At 37.8% G+C, this 22,603-nt stretch overlaps 1 protein-coding gene across 3 annotated transcripts in view; it reads right to left on the bottom strand.

Annotated features, from left to right (window-relative positions):
• Window positions 1–10,785: 10,785 nt before the first annotated feature.
• Window positions 10,786–22,603, bottom strand: part of HNRNPU (heterogeneous nuclear ribonucleoprotein U) — a 22,762-nt gene continuing 10,944 nt past the window's right edge. For 2 of the 3 annotated variants that reach the window (XM_019549765.1, XM_019549763.1), the window contains exons 4-14: window positions 20,929–21,068; window positions 19,038–19,137; window positions 17,799–17,911; window positions 17,123–17,386; window positions 16,441–16,560; window positions 16,193–16,321; window positions 15,606–15,774; window positions 14,854–15,090; window positions 14,179–14,381; window positions 12,374–12,445; window positions 10,786–11,946 (exon numbers count right to left, since the gene is read on the bottom strand). In XM_019549765.1, the coding sequence (XP_019405310.1) occupies window positions 11,893–11,946; window positions 12,374–12,445; window positions 14,179–14,381; window positions 14,854–15,090; window positions 15,606–15,774; window positions 16,193–16,321; window positions 16,441–16,560; window positions 17,123–17,386; window positions 17,799–17,911; window positions 19,038–19,137; window positions 20,929–21,068 (1,601 nt within the window). In that variant the 3' untranslated portion in view covers window positions 10,786–11,892. The remainder of the gene's footprint in view (window positions 11,947–12,373; window positions 12,446–14,178; window positions 14,382–14,853; window positions 15,091–15,605; window positions 15,775–16,192; window positions 16,322–16,440; window positions 16,561–17,122; window positions 17,387–17,798; window positions 17,912–19,037; window positions 19,138–20,928; window positions 21,069–22,603) is intronic. The other variant, XM_019549764.1, reaches the window with a different exon arrangement.

The raw sequence follows: 22,603 nt of genomic DNA, 5'->3' as shown, positions 1-22,603 counted from the left end.
AGATGCATCTGTGGATGCATGACAAGGTACAGTTGGCCTTCCTGACTGCATCCCCACACTGCCGGCCCACGTTCATCTTGGAGTCAATATTTGGGAAGTTAAAAGAGTAAAACTAAGTTTTATTTTAAAAAGAATTTGTTTAATGTTTTATTAAATAAATAAGCCAATTTTTGCATATACTCAAGTGATCTTGCAATGCATTTTTTTCCTGGGTTTCCATAGTTCACCAAGAAGTTGGTATATGTTTTCACACTTAGCAGTCACAGAAAGCCATCCCAAGTCAGAAGGGAAGCATTTCTAGTCTAATTTTGCAGTTTTCCCTCTCCCTAGGCTTCTGTCCAAGCTAGTTGCGACATAAAGCAATTAAGAATGACACTGGAGAAGCTCACTAAATATCAAACAGTGCTTAACAAACTTATTTTAATATATAGCTGAGTTTCTTTCCCATCTGACAGAACAGAGAAAGTATAAAAAACCAGAAAGTATAAAGGGATTTCAGCCTAAGTTTAGAAGTTGGAGCTTTTTGGGTTGAGGGGTCCTAGTTAAGGTAGAAAGACAAAAGTTTGCAAGTGAGAATTCACATGTAGTAAAGAGTGGTGATTGGAAAGGAATGAGGTACCACCCAACCTTGGTCACTGAGGGTTAACACATACAAAGCAGTGATCAGTAATTAGAGATGAGTTTTTCCAACAAAATAATGGCATCTGTGGGAATAACGTTATAATGTAATATTTTATTAAGATTCAAATCAAAGAGATTGTATGTGTTGATTGACTGGCTAACCTGTTATCTAGGGTCTTCAGAGGTGTTAGATACCACACTAAATTGAGGAAAAGGGGTGTTGACCCAACTGGACTGGAGTGTCAGGTAACATGCTTACCTAATACAATAGATCTAATCAATAGTCGTATTTTTTCTGAATTACTATACATTAATTAGTTAACCAGTCATAAGTTTGAACTGTCTGTCAACTGAGAAATGTAAAATTAGGCTCCATATACTCATGCCAAGGTGACTTACTATTTGGATCCTTACATTTACATTTTAGCTTTTAAATATTTTTTTTTATTGCTTTTGTCATTGGCTTATTGAAGATACCCTTACATTGAACTGAGAATACCTCTAATTGACAAGTAACAGAAAATAGCAAGGAAAAAAATTAAAAATACCAGTACTTCACTATTTTTGAGAGGAGAAGGTGTTAATATTCCCTGCTGCCCTTTCAGCAGCAGTTTGAGTGTTTGAAATTATTCCTTTCCTTCTGCCAAGTTACTATGCAGCTTTTCAGCAGCTGTCTAAGGTCCTGTAGCTGCTATCTCACTTTCTATTGTTAAAACAAAGCTGGAAACTGTTCAGTTTTCTAAATTTAGTTTCCAATCCCTAAAAACACTTACACAGGTGGAAATTATTACACATTTAAGTCATCTTCCAGAGCTTATTGGGGCAACTCCAGATGTATAAATGTTTGCAGGAGTACCATCTTAGTTTTCATTAGACTTGCATTTATTTATAGAGCAGTACTACGTAAGGGCCCCTCTGTGCTAGCCACTCTACAAGTGGAGTAAAAAATGGTCTCAGTCATAAAGCGTGTACAAGACAGACAAAGGTTGGGCAGAAGGCATGAAACATAGAAGCAAAGTGAACAACACAAGGGCCTGAGTGCTACAATTATAAATAAATAAATGAGTTGGAAGTTTGCCATGAGGGAAGTAGCTAAATGGAAGGCCAAAAAGAAGAAGGAGGCACAATGAAGGGAAGGAAGGAAGAAAGAATGGGAGCAGTAACAGTGAAGGTGAAGTGAAAGCCAAGTGGCTTAGAACAGGGGGAGGTATTCAAGGTAAAAGCTAGAAAGAAGTGTACCAGCTGTAGCTGCTTCACTGTCAGCCATAGAAAAACATTGGAAGTGATTGTTGGGTCACAAACCACTGTTGAAAGAGTGGCTGGGCTTCTGAGGAACCAACAGAAAGAAAAGGGAGTCGGTGGCACCTTGATAATTATAATCAAAACAAGCAGGGAGAAGCGCTCTTCTCCATTTTCTCTGTTAACAATTTTCCTATATGCTACCAGAAATTATCTTTCAAAATGGAAATAGATTATGTTTCCTACGCTGGGTCATTAGTGTTAATAACTAATACTAGTAAGAGACTTAAGAACATACCTCATGCATACCACAAAATCCTGCTAACCCAACCAGTAACAATCTATATTTGGGCTTTCACCTTCCAGTGTTCAAATTTGAAATCATGTATCTTATACAAAAACAGATACTGGGGATTTATATCATCCTGTCACCTGTACATCCTTGGATCTGAGGTATGACGATTTAATAGAATTTAGGTTTTGTTTATTTTGGGCTTTGTTTGTTTTTTAAGGTACGGCTTGTATGTATATAATTAACATCTGGTTAATAACTATAATAGTTAGTCATGTTTTTGTATTGCCAGAGACCTAAACCATGCCTTTTGTCTGCTGCCACATGATATTACTCTGCCAAAGTAAATCAGAGGGGTGAGCAGGTTTTGCTTCATTAAAGGTAGTTTGTATATGGATACAAACAAACCTCTATTGACAAAATTAGAGTTCTGTTAAAATAATCTATAGTGTAGACTAAGCCTTTGGTTAACACTGCACTGAAGCTAGGATCACCTAACTCATGGGTTCCCAGCCTTTTTTATGCTGCGGACTGGCAAACCATGAACTGGAAGTGACCGCAGACTGGCATGCTGTGGACAGGCAGCCAACCCTTTTGGTTGAAGTGTTAGTCCCAAGTCAGTCTATACAGTGTTAATGCGCTTTAGGTGGCTGCATACGTAGATGCCAGCCTATTCCTGTTGATGTAAATTTAAGCTGATGTAAATGCACATGTAGACAGACCCACTGTGTAGAAACTTAAAATTTTTTTTCCCTGGATTCTAATAACATAACTTTTTAAAGTGAAGATTATGTGATTTATGTGTGGTACCAAGTTTGAAAATGGAGATAGGAAAAAAATCTATTTATTACCTAGGTGGGGTAATCCTGTTTGTCCCTGCACAGGGACAGTTATTTTTCTCTGTCTGAAGTTTATTGAAAATTTTTCTCACATGTAAAGTCATTTAAAACACCCCCAGGATAAAGATAAGCAGGAAGTATCATGGAATTTTCAGGAGATTCTTCCAAGAGCCTGCTCCCTCCCCCTCTCTTTTCCTGCTCCCAAGAGTGGCAGTGTACTCAAAGAGGAGACACGTATGGATGGGTGCTATGAATCATCATCCAAGACTATCCCAAGCAATTCCATTTTATTGTCTGCTATATATTATCCTATTTCTCTTTATGGTCCCTTTTCCCAAGACCCTGTTACAAACTGTGAACTGGCCTTATTTTCTCTAGGACACATAAAGGAAGCTTCATTAGAGTTCAGGGGAAGAAGTTTCTACTTCTATTTCCTCATTTCAAAGAAGAAAAGGGGTTCATAGTTATGGATGTACAGCATGCATTTTTCCTCATAGCTACATATCTAGCCCACAGAAAGTACGTAATAATCACAGTAGGGCCAAACCCAAGCATACGGCTCTCCTATCAGAGTATTCACAAAATGCCTGTCAGTAGTGGTAATGGTGCGCTTAAGACGACAGACAGCGTACATCAACCTGCAACTAAATAGCCACTGATCAGAGGCAGGTTCCAATAAGCAACTGCATGTTAACTGACAAGCTGTCCCTCAAACGATACTTCTCATAGTTCTTAAAATTATGGCTGAGGTCAATGAGTCCCTTCCCTTGGCAGTAGTGTGTGCTTAGGTTTAAAATGTTATTCTTCAGCTCTTATTATCCTGAGTAAAATCAATGATGCAGGGAAACTGGTCCCAGGCCCGTCAGGGCACTCATTACAGTGACACTTCTCCCATCCCAGGGAGTACCACGTAGAGCAAGGTTTCTTTCAGCTCCTAGATACTGGAACAGAACGTGTGTGGGCCAGGCTAGGGCCAAGGCAAGTGAACCAAGTTGGCCAGGCAACCAGAAATATGACATTTGCATTGTTCCAGTACATGATTCTGCAATCTTAATATCCTTAACAGTTTATTTTATATGTAGAATATGCAGAATTCTATATCATAAAGATATATATAGGCACACAGAATGCACTGTGCAATAAAAAATGAACATATTGCCTCATGGTTCCACACATTTTTAGATATAAGCCATCCCTCAGAAAATGCTGGCTCTGAGCTTTCACTCCTTTTTTGACAAGTAAAATAGAGAAATGTGTCTGTTGCAAAGAACTCAAAAAGAGTACTACAGGTCAGATTCTTTTTAACACTAGATTCATATTTGAATTCTGAGGATTTATCTTCTGAATCATATTTGCACACCTCACAGCACTAACACCCGTGCAAGGGATTGCAAGGTGCAATATCCTCCTGGTTGCAAATCACCAATGTAACCAATAAGGCCACTCGCCTAAGTTCTGTTCCTATGGATTTACAGGGCCAGCTCCACCTTCTGGAAATAAATGTTTACCAATGCCAATGTGAAAATTCAAATTCAACAGTAAGAGCTCTCAGGAATTGATTCTAGAGTAGATTATTTCTCAGACCACTAGAAATATCTGTACTTTTCTCCCCCCTTCTTCTTACAAAGTAAAAGCTTGCAACAGCTCATCTAGCCAGCTTGCCCATGAAAGAACTGTGTAGAACTGAAGGTGAACAGCAAAGCTTACACTCTTAAAAACGCGGTTGCCTAAATTCCATTTTAGCCTTGGTCTTACAGCTATCCCTTGCAAATATGTTTCCACTAGACTCTAGTGGACATTTCCCAGAGTGAAAGAGTCCATGCAAAAAGTAATTCAGAAGCATAACGTTGCATAAATTTGAGCTTACATTTATAGTAAGAAAAACAAACAAACCATTTTCCTGAAAAGATAGCTACCAGATAAAAATCTTTACATATTGAAATGAAAGGTTTACCTTATTGTTGCTGGATGCAATGAAACCAGTCACCTTTATAGGGAGAAAGTATGCGAGTGAACTGGCTTAGAGAGCTGGATGTTATAAATTAGGTTAGTGGAGGTTTGGTCTTCCCCTCCCAAATCTCTCAGCTAGGACCTGAGGCAAGAAGCTGTCATTTGATTACTTCAGCCCTTTCTCCTCTGCTTCAGTGGTCATACTTCAGAAGGCTGTGCATGCTGGAAAGTTGCCCTTTCCTATCTAAGCATTCTTTCGTGTTTCTTAATGCTTGTATTTTTGACATTTTCTAGTATTTGGCATTTACACAACACATCAAGGTAACACTAAAACTACCTCCATCAACAGTAAGATTTTACATTAGCACGCTTATGATAAAAAACAAAACAAAACACACAGGCCTACTTTATTTTGTGTAGAGAGGACTGAAGATAGTGACACCACCTCCAGGGCCACCCAAGTAAATTGAAGGTCACTGAAAACTGGGAAATAGGGAATGAATTGTATGACTGAAGTGATAACCACTCCTTCATCCACTCACCACGCTGTCTAGTGGCTAAAGAATTAGGCCCCCATGTTTACCCTCAAATTCCTCACCTTCTCCCAGTGCTTCACCAAATTGTAACGTTTGTAAATCGGCAAAGTTGGCTCTCTTACCTCTCACAATTTTACTTGTATTAACTTGGTTTTAAGTATAGACACCATCTTAACTGTTTACTTTCTTCCATAACCTTGATCTTGATAAACTGGAACAACTGTCTGAAATTAATCGAATGAAACTGAATGAAGACAAGGGCCAAGCCTTGCACTTAAGATGAAACGATTACATGATACTGAGGAATGACTGACTAAGCTGCAGTGCTGCAACGAATCTGGGGGCCATATAAAAAGTATTAGAAATCTAGAAAATGCAACTTACAGGGAGAGATGGAAGAACAGGGATTATTTATCTTAGAGATGACCGAGGATTTAATAGCAGTCTTCCCACACCTGAAGGGTGACTGTAAAGAGGCTTATGATGCTATTCTATTAGCTGCAGGGGACAGGAGGAGAAACCAGTCCTAAACTGCAACAAAGGAAATTAAGCTTGGATATTAGGAAGATTTTCTTAACTATAAAAAAGTGGTTAAAGCATTCGTATAGACCACCTAGAGAGGTTGTGGCTAGGGGTGTACAAAACAGGCCATATTCTATTCAGATTCAGCCCAAATCAGGGACCATGATTCAATTCGATTCAAATCTGATTTGATTTGGTCAAATCTGAATCTGAAAATTTGATACCAATTTAGAAAATTAGCAATTCAGCCATAGACACAGGTTTAAATGTTTTTTTTCTACATATCTCGATGCATCAGGCACAGCTCACGAATGCTGCGATGGTGGGGTGGATGGAGTGTCCCACAGGGGCACAGGGGTGGTAATCCCATGTGCTCGGCAGCAAACCCAGAAGCGGACTGGATGTAGTTCCAGTCCACTGGAGAGCGTGCTGGGCCCCCCCCCCGTACTCCCACAGCTCAGCAATCAGCCACAGGGTGGACCCCGCGTGCCCCTCCAGACCTGGGAGGCACCAGTCACTGAGTCAGGTACCTTGGAGGTATGTACGAAAAAGCTGGGTCTATGGCCAATTGAATCTTTCCAAATCAATTTGGAGGGTTCCAATTCGATTCAGAGAAATTAAAGGGTCTCCTGATTCAATTCAGATTTGGAGATTTAGCTGCCGAATCAAGCAAAATCTCCACCCAGTCGAATCAGCGACCAAAGCTTTGCACAGCTCTAATTGTGGCATCCATAACCTCGGAAAGTAGAAGCAGGTTAGACAAACAATTTATCTACAGTGGTTTAAAAAAAAGGAGTGATCCTGCCTTTAGCAAGGGGCTGATCTACTTAACTTTCTAAGGTCCTTCCATCCCTATTTTTTTTTTTTTTTTTTTAAATATAGAAACAATCCTGATCCTAGAACTTTACACTTATCCAGAAAGTTTTGTAAAAATAGTATTTATATACAAGGGCTGATATTGAAAACATAAAATGAAAATGAATTTATGAACCTTATACTACTTTCAAAAAGGAAACTAAACAAAATTCAGTAAGAATTTACAACAAGGCTTTTTAACTAAGTGACAGAGACCACGCAGCTGTTTGTTCACTGCGGTAAATTCCTGCCATTCCGTTTGTGATCTGGAAAAGAGAAGTCAAAGAGAGTATCCAAGTCACTCTTCCCCTTGACTGATTTTGTACAACTGTTACAGCTCTAAAAAGGCCCACAGTGACAAGGAACAGACAGCTGGTGCCTCAAATCACCACAGCTGGAGAATGAAGCTACATAATACTCAAATCACCATGGTTTGATGCAACTTGCTCTATGAAAAAGTCTTCATCCCTTGAACAAATGGAGCCATTTTGTCTAGAACCATGGTTTACTTTGCATCACAAGAAGGGGCACAGAAAGGCTCACAGGCTTGCTTTAAACTTTTCTGGGGCTGGTTTGGTAACATGTATTAAAGTTTCAAAGCTACTCTTGAAATGTCTATTTTCTCTCAAAAGAATGTTGTCACCCAGTTGCTGTCCATCCTTACTCAACCCCACTCGAGATTACCATTGCTAGTCTAAACTACTTTCTGTAAAACACTCCATTGTTTCTCTCACATTTTTCAAGTGCCAGCGTACAATCAACCTTCAGGTTCCTGTGCACTTCCTGTAATAGCTAAGTAATGCATGCCCTACTATAATTCGCTTCGACTTCTGAACTGTTTTGAAGTTTTTTTCAGAAAACATTAACTCAGAGATTCCTAAACTTTTGGGGGTTTTTTATTAGAAGGGTGGCTTGAACAGCTATCAAAGCAAGAAAAGCATCTTAGTGAGGAAAGCAAGTGCTACAGATTTAGATAGCATAACTGGATCACTCCTGGAAGACTGGGAAATTTGCTGCCTTTCAACAAGCAACCTGGCTATCATATTTCAGGAACCAATAAAGTATTTTACACCAAAATACCAGTTCTAATAAATTCCTGTATTAAGCAACTAAGAAGAAATGACAACCAGGTCAGAAGTGTAGATGCTATTACAGATAATGATAATTGTCTTGGCTGAACAAAATACAATTATTACTGCACACTCAAGTAGTAAGCAGAGACCAGGATAAACCCTGTTTCAGTATGCCATTTCTTTTTCAGTTCCAAATTACCAAAATCATTTACCTGACACCCGTGTTCAAGTAAGAATTCTCTTGCACAGTGCAGGCAAGGTCAAGTGTGGCAGGTTGGACAAGCTAGTCTGGCATGTGACTAACACCATGTGATTTCAAAAACCTACTTTGTTTACCAGGCCACTCCAATCTTGCCAGGCTTTTCACAATTCAATGGTAACACACTGACAAACCAAGATTTTAAGAAATTTAATTCTTCTTTCACACTAGCATTTTAAAAGATTTGCCATAGAAGTGTGTAAAAGAATTTATATTGCCAGAATTTTCATGCTGTTTACTTCTGAGCAGCCTCTCATGGTTTCACTACCACCCCTGCAGCATTTAAAAAAGAAAAACCCAGACACAAACCACCATATGCATAGCCATCCAAATAATTTCATAAAGCAGGGTTGTGTACAACCACAGGTAGAAGGCCACTAATGGTACATAAAAGTAGAAAATATCTACATAGCAGGTCCATCCAGTAAATAAACCTAGGGTGTATCTGAATTGTGGGAGGGGACAGAAAAACCTGATCATCCATATCCTGTATTTCCCTGGAATTTATAGCATTTGGCAAGAGAGAACTTAAGCCTCTAACTGCCTACAATACACATTTAGAAAGTCTACTGGTACTATGCTATTACTGCAGATCCACCAGTTTTCATGCCAGGATAAAAATAGCTCATTTTTGTCACTGTCATGCAATTGCTAGCAGCAATGCAGCTGCTCTAACAGGAGTATTACTTTCTCCTAGTGTAAACAAGGCTTTACAGCATGCTCAAGGAATTGCCCATTTTAACAAAATAGCCCAATCTTTTTCCCTTTAGCAGAATACAGCTGTGGTTTGTACTCTTGTTGAAATAGTATTTACATATGATCAACTCAATGCTAGTTTTCCCTTGCTTTAAAACAGTGCCGCGTGTGGACCGAAAATGCAATTCTTGGAAAGCTAGTCACATTTCATAAGCAAACAGGAGTCACTTATACAAGGCTAATATTTTTGTTGAGAGGGGATTATATATCAAGTACATTAGATCTGGTAACACTAGTGTTAAAGTGAGCTACAAAGCTGGTTCCCTTCAGTGGTACCGTGTTGACAAACAGCAAGTGTCTTCAGTGACAAAAAAGTACTCTCAAAAAGGTATATGGGAAGAGAAAACTGTAGCAAGTACTGAATGGCAAGTTGTTTCAAGGGAAAATAATTAGCTCTTGAATTTCTAGGGGATTTATCATTTTAGCTTGCATTAAAGCACTAGGAATAGTATGCATTAAACTTCATCAGATACTACTCCCAAGATAAGCATATGATATTTATAAACAAGCTAATTCTGCATTTTCACATTTGTGCAGGATCCATTCCACCAACATACCAGCTCCATGCATTACAAATTAGACTAGTAAATTTCAAATGTTGAGTTTATATTAAAACAAAAAATAAGACTAATACTATGAAGCAGGAAAAGCTTCCAAAAAGCAATTCAAAGTCATGAATGGTTTTCTCCATGTTTTAGCTTTTTTTTTTTTCTGGCAATTCGTGAAACCACAAATTGTAATAGTGTACATTCGAAGAGTTGTTTGGTTTTTCTTTTTTTTTAATGTAAAAAGGAAAAATTAGAGATACTTATTTCTGCAGGAAAAAAAGATTGGAAAGGACTTCTCCAGCACTGCAAGCATTAAGCTGTACCTTTCATTATTAGAGACTCTTTGGTACATCCACTGTTAATACATGCTTAATGTTTAATGCTGAAGAGCTTTGTGTTTTCCTAAATCATAAACAAAATGATCAACTCCAAGGGGAAAAAAAACTAACAACCCTTAACTTCCCTTTCATGCAAACAGTGACATGGGAATTCTCAAGTCTTGTCAAGAAGTATTCTGGTTATACCTCCCACACTTTTGTTGACTAGTGCATATTAGAAAAATATGCTTTGTAGTACATTTATCATTGCAAGGGACAGGGCATGTTCCTCAAAACAGCTGTATTTTTTTCTGTGGTAAGGGGTAGTGGGAAGCAGGCATAGGTGTTTCACCTATCAATACTTTATTATCTGTTCAAACAAGTTCTAGAAATTCTCAGTGCAAGTTCACCCACCCCTTGGCCAAACAATATTTTTTGTAGGCAGGGGCAAGGGGGATAAAAAAAAAGCACAATTTAAAAAAGGAAAAAGGTAGAGGTATTCTCCAAGTGTATGAGAATATTGGATTTTCTGCAATTCTACTACACCTACAACCTATCAAATCCTGGCCTTGGAGATTAAGTATTAGATGCATTACAACTGCGCCAAGATTTCAGCTTTGTAACAACAGCATCCATCTTCCTTATCTAATATATCCCTAGAATGAATGACAACTAGCTTCACATTGTCATTATGATTTTATGTAGGCTTAGACTCAACTTTGCTTCCTCCCTCCTTCTCTGAACGTTTTCTCTTTAAAACTTGTTCAAAGCAGAAGTTCATGTTTCTCCTACACATGAACACACAAGGTGTGGGACTGCATATGGGACATATCTTTATAAAACAGACAACAGCCACCAGTTTAACTCTTTAAACACAAATATTGAGTGCGCAAAGACTGAGCTGTCCAACATGTTTATACATTGTCTTAAGTTTAAAAGGGATTTTAGACCGTTGATGGCGAGAATCCCAAAACAAAAAAGAGTAAAATGAATTTATTTTATTGCAAACAAACGTCTAAAGTTTAATTTCTCCACCCTTTTTTTTTTTTTTTTTTTTTTTAAAGAGAAAAGGAAAATCAGCAGGCTAAGGAGATACACCCATTTGAGAATAGACATGATTAAAAATTAGATATAAAATGGGTGACTCACAGTTTCATTAGCTTACAAAATGGTGGAGTAACTACTACAAGCACACTAGGTATACAGTATTTTCTGGGGAAAGGGTTACAGACACACAGCTAACTTTATATAGATCCCATTAGACAACTGATTTACAACAAGTTTTGTTTAATAAGAAATGGACAAAGCCAGCTTCTTTTCAGAATCAAAATGCAGAACAAATGGAAAAAAATTTATGATGTTGTACCTTCACAAGTTTGAGCCTCCACAAATAATGCAACCAAGTTTTACACTTTAAGAGCTCTTCTACATGCACTCCACCTTCACTATTCACCACTGGATTTCCTCTTTGTCCCCAGTTTTACAGCACTCCAAAGTTACAAAAAGCCTTTCTAGTTATTGCCAGAAAACTTTTGCTTCCCAAATCTGCCCCCCTCCCCGCTTTAGAAACGGCATAGAGAGGATGGAGTGTAATATGAGCTTTTACAGTCTCATGATATTCATAAGGGCCACTATAAGCCTCTACATGAATTTGGTTGCTAACATTTCTATTGTATTGGACAGTGACTCACGACTGTTTCTCAGAAATTGGCGAAGGGGGAAAAAGAAAAAAAAAATTTTTAATAAGAAGACACCAGATACAAAGCAACGTTTTACTTTTGTTGTGGTAAAAAAAAAAAAAAAAAGTCACATTTTACAGATAAAATGTAGAACCCTGAAATACTGACACATTCTCTTATCGTGCACAATGCTGAGGTTCTCTTACGAATCACTTTAAAACTGCAATTAAAAATGTACAAAAAAAAGGAAAGGAAAAAAAAAAAAATCAACCCACAAAGCTTCTAAAAAAGGAACCCGCAGGCACTTCCTCTTGTGGAATGTTTAAAAAGTTAGCCTACTAAAGAAAACAGTCGACTTCTTGTGAAGGTTTTGGAGAAATATGTATCAGTTCGTTTATTTGGGTATTCAATAATATCCTTGGTGATAATGCTGACTCCATGGCTTCTGACCCCAGAATTGCTGCAACAGATGGACAGAAATAGTTGATTTTAAAATTAGATATTACCTCCACCTCACTTTCTACTTTAAATAGGTATATGCAAGTTAAACTAAGACAAGCATTTTAAAAGAACTTTCATTTGGCAGTAGTTTTCCAAAAATGTATAGTGGCATATTATACAATATCCAGTGAATCCAAGTGTGTAACTGCCACTAACATTAACAAACAGCAGCTCAAACTTAAGATAGCTTAGAATTTCAAGATAGTGGGCATCAGATTCTGACTAGAAATTAAGACAGTATACAGTCTGAAATTACAGCAAGATTTTACTATCTAATTTCACCTGACAAATCATCAGTATGGATATTTGCAATTATACACTGCCTTGTGCAAAGTAACAACCAAATTCGTATGGCTTAGGGAAAGATCTTAGATGTTATTACTTACACCCTGCTGCCACTGGTTGTAGCCCTGAGATTGGTTTTTGTAGCCACGATTATTTCCCCTTCCTCTGAAATTCTGTAACAAAAAAGAAAAGTTTAGGAGCACCTGCATCTGTTTAGCCCATACTGCAAGGAGGTTTTAAAATCCAGTGCATCTGTCCTTCTACAAACCTTACAGTGTCTCACAAGTATTTAGCTCAAGTGTCACACTTCCTATTTCCAGAAGCTAAACTGGACTAGCAAAGTTAAAAATGCTCTCCCCCTACTCTTTTAGGAAAAGAAGTGTCATAAATTGCTATAAGGGTGGTTTCTACTCGGACGAGGCAGAATACATGTATGCCATTACGTCTTTACTGTCTACATAGGCACGTAGACAGCAAATGGCATGCAGTATATATATGTCATTATGAATAGAAGGCAGGAAAGTCACCAAAGTTTCAGATGCAAGCTATGCTATGAAGACATATTTGAGAGTTGCTGTCAAAACAGAAAAAAAAAGCAGTATTTCTGCCTAACATCATAGGCAAATCTGTGATCTAGGTTTATTAGCGTGGGCTCCATCTACTGGCTCTTCAACAATCCAAGGTAAATGAAACCTACTTTTTTTAAATACATCAAGTCTATTGATCACAGGCAATTAAATACTTATGACAGTTTTGACAGAGGCAACTGTTACAAAGTCTTTAACAATTAACAAATTTCATTTAAACATACTGTTTTGCTTTTCAGTAAGTTTCATGAATGTAAGAATGCCCAATTCAACAGACTCCTACAACCAGACAACAAGCATCCTAACTAAAGAAAAAGTTAACCTTGACCAGTCTCTCCTGCCTACATTAAGATTGGGCTTTTTAAGATGACAAGCAAGGTACATACTGCTGTCAAGAAGTTAAATAACTGAATAGCACCACCACATTTATTTTGTTCCTTCCGTTTTATTCTCCTTTATCTAAAAAAAGGATTAGAGGGTGTCTTCCAGCTGTATAGCTGGGAGGTAAGGATAGTAATCTATATGTACTGTAATTTTTTTGGTGTTGTTTTGGGGTTGTTTTTTTTTAAAGCAGTTCCCAAACTTTTCAGAGAACAAAGTCTTCATATACTCCACAACAGAAGTATATTTACATTGTTTATTAAAATTAGTGTAAATGTATGTTCAACTATTACATGTTTCTTTACAAACTGTTCTGTTCAGTTTAACGCAAAACCTGTTTCACAAAATGTCAATGGTTACACAAAACTTAAATGGTTAACATGAGGCTTGTACATCATATATTACTCCCCAGGGCAGTAAAGAACAGCCTTCGTTTTCTCCTGAGCCTGCATAAAAACTAGTGGATAACAGAACGGAGGCAGGACAGTATGGTTTAACTGCTTTTGGGACATATAGCAAACTCACTGCAGAAATGCACTATGAAGAGGTGTACCGATTCAGCTGCATTGTATGTAGATAGCAAAGATACTAGTACTAGAACACTTTGTATTCCTATTAAACCCAGCCAGTCTTGTGAGTTACCAGACTAGCTGCATGAGCTCTACGCATTTTCACTGAAGTTTAGAGCCATTTGTGTGAAATTCTAGTATCCTAGTATAGTGCATGTTGGCTAGAATTGCAAATACACATGTATTAAAATTAACAAACAAACAAGAACTAACAAACTTCTATGCTACCACCCTGTACCAAAGGATTGGTTTCTGTTCGGTCCCTGTGAATTAGTGTACTTCGATATCCAAACATACAATTCTTTGAAAGACTTTATATTAAAAGAAGCTAATGTTTATTATAACTCAACTTGGGTATTCAAACATTACCTGGTTGTAGTTCCCCCTGTTGGGCATTCCACCTCTGTTGTAATTTCCTCTGTTTGAATAGCCACCTCTGCTTGGAAAAACAGGACCACGAGGGTATGGATAGCCAATGGCACCACTACTGCCACCACCACCACCTCCACCACCACCTCCACGCTGAGGCATATTGCCTCCCCTTCTGTTGTATCCACCACGGTTCCCAGGTACTGTTGGGGAGGGAGGAGGAGAAAAAAAGTTAAAACAGCTGCATTTGAACAATCTATCCCCAATCCAAGACTTCACTTAACTACCAAGTCTTATATCTAGGAAAAGGAAGTTCTTTTTTGCTCTATTGACTTATCCAAGTAAATGAACTTCAAGGTAAATACCTAAATAGATAATCTTTTTGTGTTTTATGTGAAGGCTTTAGACGCAACAGACGTGCTGCACAATTAACTATTAAATCCAAAAATGAAGATTCAAGATTCAGCAAGCCATGTGAATAAGACTGTTTCAGGATTTAAACACTAATAAGAAAGCTACCTTGCTAATTTAAAATATTTGACCTCAACTGGAGGCAAAATAGGAGTGTCAATATTTCCCCCAGCATAGCTGTAATGAGTATTTTGCGTTTAAAATATTATAAAATATTTCAACATACCATTTGATTTAACAAATGTAACATGTTTCTAGGCTTACCACCTCCTCTGAAGTTGCCACGCATGTTGAATCCTCCACGTCCCCTCTGTCCTCTGAACTGATTTTTGTTACTCTTTTTGTTCTTCTTTGAACCAGTGTTCTGTTTCTTTTCTGGGGGAAGAGCCTTTTTACTTTCTTCTTTATATTGTTCCAAGAGCTTTTGGGCTTCCTCTTTTTGTAACTCTACATAGATTATTTCATCAAAACATTCTGCTACCTCTGGCAGTGTGAAGTTCCCTACAAGGGAGAAGACACTGAGTGTTCAATATCTATAGATACAATAAAACCCATAACTCACCCTTCCTATGAAACATAGGGAGGAACTTCCAGGAACTGAAACTCTAAAACATAAAGACAAAATACTTAAAGGACAAGGGGGGGAAAAAATAGTCAAGGAGTTCCCAGTACCATTCAAACATTTACCTACTCGATTTTTTTTTTTTTAAAACCTCCACTCAGTATACCAGTGCCTGCCAAATGTTAACTTCATAAATAGGGCAACTTTACATCAAGACAGCTTTGTGCATCTGCATGAAGCATATTAACATAATTAAGTAGCATTAAGGACTGCAGCAGAGGGAACACAGTATAGTGTTGTCATACAAAAGTTACAATAGTCTTCCAGTTTTTTGTTGTTTTTTTTTTTTTAAGTAGCCATTCTAAAGGTAAGTAAATTTGAAGTCTAAGAGTTTACATTAATCTTTGAAATAGATACTCAGCATCCTAAAGTACAGTATAGGATTGTTCCATGCCTTTCATTTTGAGAACTGCATGCTCTGGAAGATCTTTTCCCTCCACCTCTGCCTTCTTTTGTGTTCTTTGCTTGTAGTCTTCATCTTTAGGGCAAACAACAACTGCTTTGCGCTGGAAGCCTGCAAACAGGCACATTTTTCTCCTCTGCGCAGCTGCAGACACATTTGTCTGAAAAAAATGCAGTAACTTACTACACGTAGCTGTCATGTCAAAATTAAAAGGAAGTCAACTTATGGTGTATAGACTTCACATCTGTACAAGAACTTGCAATGAAGTTTACAGGTAAGTGGAAGTAAAGAGGTCACATATGTAAAGTTACACAATCTTACAACTGAAATGGGGTCAACACTATTCCCCCCCTTAAGGCCCATAATTTCACAGAAACTTAAACTTCATCATTTGTAGCAAGAGAAAACGTTTATTGTACAAACTCAACTGTATGACTCCTCAATGGAGGCATTCAAGGAAGTGACCAAGTTCATTTAATAATAAAAGCAACAGATTCTAATTTGTATCCCACTTAATCATTCTATTCTAACTAAACCAAGATTTAATACAAAAAAAATCCTCAAATTGAAGCCTATACCTGATCCAAAATGAAGTTCCGTTTCTTACGAGCGGCAATCTCAATGAACTTGCCAAGACACTGTGGAGCCCTCTGCAACAGCGTGTTTAGTTTTCCAGTGTCAGCCATCTGCCGCTTAAAACCTGCAACCTACAGAAAAATTTCCCAAAATTAAGGAAGTGCTGATCATGTGCATTTGATAAAAACTGAAGCAAGGTAGAAACACTGGGGGGAGGGCTGGACCCCACTAATACATAACTATGACTCACCATCATTTTGTCCATAATAGTATTTGTGCCAAGAATGTTGTATTTCCCAGGGTTCTCTGCTGCATGTTTGGTGACCCATGTAGTTTTTCCAGCTCCAGGCAAGCCAATCATCATTACTACCTATTAAGACAATTAAGATGTTATTATTACACAGCTTAAGTAGAATCTTAAATGGAAAAAAAAAAGGGGGGGGAGGGCCTTTAATGAGCACTCTCTCAAAGAAACTTTGTCTATGGACACATGAAGTTAAAAGTGTTTATATAACTGATCCACTGTAACTGTTTAATGTATTTACTCAATTCCACTAAGTAGAACCATTAACTCTAAACCTGATGAAATAGCTTTAAAGTTAGTGGTTTAGCTCTGTAACTACACCTGTATAGGAACAGATAGTTACATTAGTTCAAGCTGATGCACAGTGGTTAGATGCCCCTCCATACCATCTAAAATGGTTTAATACTATGTTAGACCTATACACAGCCTCTGTATGGTTACATTAAAATGGGTTTGAACAACCAGGGAGGATGAATCCAAACAGATATATCAGAGTAACAAAACACAAAACAAACACTTTTGGAGCACTAGCACAAAGAGATGAATTGTAGCATTTTCAAAAGGACTGAGTTAGAAAATCTTGCCTCCAAAAGGTTTGTTCTCTCAAGGTAAACTATATCAGACTTACTTCACAATCTTTCTTTTGATCAGGTCCCTTTGGTCCACGAACCCGATCTTCTAGTGGAACCTTCTGAATGAAGGCGTACTCTTCAAGTACAGGAAAGTAGGGTTCATCTTTCTGACCAAAGTTGAATTCAACTGCACAGTTGTGGCAGAGAACATGCGGAAAGAGTGGCCTTCCAGCAAGAACTTCCTTACTGATTTTGAATGCAACACCAAGATACTGTCCATTCTTGGAATATGAGAGTTCCACTTCATCACCATCAAAGTTCTGTTCAAAAAAGAGAAAAAGAAATTAATGCATTTGAGAGGGAGAGAGAAAAGAGACATTCCAGCATGCTAAATAATCACTTTGAGTTTCCCTGTAGAAGCCTTACAGACTAGAACCTGTTTGTTTTTTGGGCGGGGGGAAGGGTCTCAAGACTCAAGGTTAACTGTGTAAAGCTCTGCTATGAACTACAACCTTAAGGGTTTACATTTTTTTTTAAATTGTTGTATCTACATTTTAGCTTCTGTACTCACAGATGATAACATCTAACCTCTGTTTAGATACTAAGCAACACCAAGGTAAAGTTAACCAGCAAGTTACTTAATTTTGCTTTATTGATTCATATTAACCCCTCCCACATGAACCAAGTCTGAAGACTTGAGATTAAAAAATAATGAAATAAATATTAACTTACAGCAAAACATGCAATCACATCATTTTCATCAAACTTCTCACCGAAGTCTTCAGTTTCACAATTGCATGTCTTTATTCCTTTTAGGGAATATCCGTAAGAAAATTCTTCTTCACCTGAGAGAAAAAAAGGATATAGTTTAAAGAAGCCTGCAACTAGCTACAATCTTTGGGTTCACAGCCTATTTACTTTTTCAGAACACTGATAAATACCATTAAGGTGTTGTATTAAAATTCAGACTAAGCTGTACCTAGTTTTAGATCTCCTACAGAACAGTAGATGCTGCAGGAATTGCAGCTAGACACCAAAAATTAGCAGAAACCAGTAATGTTATAAAGCAAGCTGGATTTTTTTTTTTTTAGTATGCTGGTGTTTTAACAGGTCGACTGTTTTGCTTTATTTTTGAAGTTCTTATACTACAATTAATTTCAAATTAAGTTATGTCTCCCACTTTAACTTAGGGAGTGATCGCACCCTACTACTAGATTTAGTTTCAGTAAAAGTTAACAGCTAGAACAATTTCTTTAAGTTGCTTATCACCAGCAATTACTCAAAAGTTTGAATTTGTATAATACTAAAAATCTCTCCACATCAAGAAAGCATAAACAGAGGGTAAAGAAAGCAGATACAAGATCTAAAACCCACTAAAAATGTTTGAGAGCCAACACAAATGAGTGCACTGGGCAAAAAGATAGGAATTCTCAAATATTCTCTGCAATGATGGTGCCTCACTAGCAGTAACACAAAGCAACTTAAGTATTTTACACTTGTGATAAGTGGTAATTTTCCTTTGTTGGAACATGTTCTCATAGCTTGCTTGCTTCCAAAAGTGAAGTAAAAATCAGTATTTTTACTATTAATTCAGCAAGTTTCTCTCTCATTTTAAGTCAGTATTATGCCATTCCTACTGCTGTCAGAATAGATACAGAACATATTGTCATACATTATGTTACTTAGACATTTCAATGCTTTACCTATTAAAAGATTACATGACTGATAACAAATCAGGACAGACAGCTTTTACTCCTCTAATATTCAAGAGCCAACTTGTTTGGCCCCAATTTATTCAAGTCCATACAAGCTTGCCCAAGTCCAGAGAAACACTTGATAAAGTACCTCTTCCTTATTATAACGAAGAGTTATCCCCAACAATAAGAGCTGCAAAAGTCAAGTGGTCATCAAAAATAAGATTATAGATTATTTAAGCCCATTTGCAACAAGCTGAATATTTAGTTATCTTACCAAGCAACATTCCACTTGTATTGAGTGACCAGCCAACCCGCACTTCATGTATATCAATGTCTTTTGTATACAGATGTTTAACAGGAATCTTCTCTGTAATCTGTTTTTAAATTAAAAAAAAGAGATATAATATCAAATCCAAGCAAAATCAGCTCATGATAGATAGGCTGTTGGAGCCTAGTGAGCACTGGACCAAAAGTACCAAGTATGAATAATCTAATAACGCCTTCCAGAAAAGACTAGGTTATTCAGTTAAGTTAACTCTCGGAAGCCAAAAGTCTTCATCTTCTGGGTCAGTAACGAAAAGGTGCAATGTTCTTTCACATCTCTTTCTAGCCAATAAGTGCAACTTAAAATACAGTATTAGGTAAAGAAAAGGCAGTGGATCTGCAGTGATGCAGGAATAACTTAAAGCTCCTCTTCAGAAGTATTACACTGAAGAGATCCTAGTGAACTGGAGCTCTCAGGCAAGCACTGCTTTCACTAAGTACAGGCAAACTAAGTTTTATCCATTAATGCAAAAAAATGACGATCCTCACAGCTGTAGACAACCAAGTTTCATACATTTACAATAGCTACAACATAGCAAAAGGCTGATCAAAGTGAACATTGAACAACATCCTATCAGCTGTCAACTCTTCAGAGTAAGACTGACTTAACAACAAGTCAATTTCACTTTGCTCCAGTTACAAGCAACAAGAACAGCAGCTAGTGAAGTCTGAGAAAAATGAATGGATAGGTATTTGCTTGCCAGGGGCCTTGAGAAAGGGGATCAAAGCAACCATATATGGAACGTGCAAAGAAATTCAGTTTTGGCTCTTGTCTGACTTAGGCCAGGGACAGAAATTACATGTAATCTGGTATAAGTGATCAGAAACTGGTCCAAGTTTGTAACACAGAAGTTCAATGCACATAACTCTGACACTACATCCATCCAGGCTTATCTTAAACTGATCTTGATCATTTTGGAAGCGGTTTAACTGATTTAGGTTAAACCAGCTGATAGAACTTCTGTCCTAGATCCCCTCCAGATTCAAGTTAACTCAGTCCTCCAGCATCCCAGGATGCTTTGCACCTCCTCCCCCCAAGCTCTCCCCCCAGGGTGGGTGGGTTAGCCTAGGCCCATGTTGTCTGGTCCAGCCAAGTAGGGAGGCATGTTCTAGCACCCCCCAGCTTCCTACCTGGGACGCTGCAGACATGTGGCTGCACTTACAGTATCAAAAGTTTGTCTGTTCACTTGCTCATCAGTTCAGTCACATGTTTAGTCTAAGTTGCATGGACGACTGAATCAATTCAGCCACAAGCTTTTAGACTGTCCGTACTTAGTCTTAGTGTTGAACCAGGAACAGCATCTTATCAATTTTAGCCTTTCCATGTTCCCAGCACATAAGGGACGGTGTCACTTCTCACATGGGTGCTGACTTTCCACAAGGCTGTTCTCCACCCCCTCTCTGCCTTTCATATAGTCTTTTTTACTGTGGCCACTCTGACTAATGTTGAATTTACAAGTCCTATATGTGAATGGATTACTAGGTGTATGCAGAAGAACTGCTAGAATTTGTTGTTACTATTTTTCCCTTTGTGTTTACCCACAACATTGTAAGATGTAAGGAAATACAAATGCATAAAAACTTTCAGTGGCCATCTGGTGTACAACTAGGACCAGATACAAAATGTCTTTATACAGCTTTCCTAAACAAGACAGCAATTCTGAAAATAAGTTATTTTTGAAGATTTGTTCCTTTAGTCCACAGCAGAAGTTGTATAAGAGGCATGTAAATTTCACATTTCTTCCTATTAGAAATGGCCACAGTTCTACTCCAATTTATCATGATAACAATGAATTAAAATGCTACAGATTATCCTTCAGTAAAGCATTAATCTGATTTACCTTCATCTCAAAGCAGACTTTGCCTTTGGAAACTCCATAGGAGGCTCTTCCTCCAGCCCAGAGAAAGGCAAAACTTTCCATCGTCAGAGAAGAAGCACTAAAACGGTCTCTTGAGATTTTAAAATGCAGGTCACAGTTATCTGGCAATATAATAAAAGTTGCAGTTTGTTTTCAATACTTGTCTAAACTTTGCAGACTAGCTCATAGCCAAGATGAAGTGTGGACGACCAAGCTTGGCATTTAAGTACATTTGTTTTGCAAAGGTGCCGTGCACGAACAGTTCCATTAGTCAAAGAGTTTTTGCCATGCCCAGCACCTTTAAAATCAAACCAAATTAAACGTGCTCATATATGGATTTAGTGTAGCCTTAGAAATTTGTTAGAAAATTTTGCCATGCACCTTAAAGCTATAATTTTTCAGAATTTTTTCAGTACTCTCTCTAATCCAAATATTTGTTTTTAAGTTGTTCTGCAAGATGCATGACTAAACAACCCTCTTGCTCTTCAGTTTGGACACCTCTGCCAATTACTCCGTTTAAGTACTGGCAGCACTCTCTCAGTGCAGGATCTCAGGTAACTGACTATGCAGGATGCCCTAAAGGAGCCTTAGTTTCCCCATTTTTCATAAAGAAAGCTACTAAATATGGTCAATCTACTACTTCCAGACATTAAGAGGTACTCTCCTTCTGATTTCTTGTTATGACATGACAACAAACATGTTTGCAGACCATTAGAAAGCAAGCATCAGTGTTTAAGGTTAATAGTATTACTGGTTTGATACTTGCTTGAAACAGGCTGCATTATAAAGGTCAGATTAAAAATTCATGCCATTTAAGAGAGAATCCCCCAAATCAGAGGTAGGCTAGTGAAGCAAGAGATCATACTACAAGTGGGGAGGAGGGGAAAGGAGGAGCCAAGAGGATCCAGTACAAGAATTTCCCTGTCCGCTAAAAAGCATATGGAATACAACTGGAACTTCTGCACAGGAGAAGCATTTCCAAAACTGAAGCATGTATTATCACAGAAGCCCTCAGAGAATTAGCTTGCAGACACTTTATGAATTGGAATGAAAGGTTCAAGGCAGAACAGTTGTTTCCAAAGTGAGTGGCTATTCCTGGCAAATAAGCCTGGGATGCATAACTGGTAAGAAACAATACATCCGCTGCCCAACTACCAAGTCTTGCCTTTTCAGCTTGTATTTTGCTGTACTTGGAGCAGCATATATTTGACAGAGATCACTTTTAACAAAAGAAGGGAAATGTACTGCTTTACACAAGGTACATATTTCTAGTCATACAGAACTCCAAAATTTTGGAACCAAGCCTTATTTCTATGGAACCATAATCTTCATCTTCCTCCCAAGATCTACAGTCCCAACTCTTTTCATCCATGGTCATCAAAGAACAAAATATTGGTAGCTGGCCCCCTCCCCTCTCCATGCATTATTACTGCAGCAGAAAATTAACTACTAAAAGACAAGAGAGAAGCTGCTTACATGCACTATTTTCAGTGTAGATTTTAATCTGTTCTTTTACAAAAACAATTAAGCAAGAGCACTTTAAAGTTAGAATTCCTGCACCATCCTGAGAAGCATACAATCAGGAACAATGATGCACAGAAGAGCTCATCTTGATTAAAGTAATAATGGTTAATGTAATAAAAGGGTAATTTTAAAA

The sequence above is a fragment of the Crocodylus porosus genome, unplaced genomic scaffold, assembly GCF_001723895.1.
Source record: "Crocodylus porosus isolate Cpor-Errol unplaced genomic scaffold, CroPor_comp1, whole genome shotgun sequence".
Lineage (NCBI taxonomy): Eukaryota > Metazoa > Chordata > Crocodylia > Crocodylidae > Crocodylus > Crocodylus porosus.
Note: the sequence above shows the minus strand (reverse complement) of the source record. Positions and strands in the feature narration are given on the sequence as shown.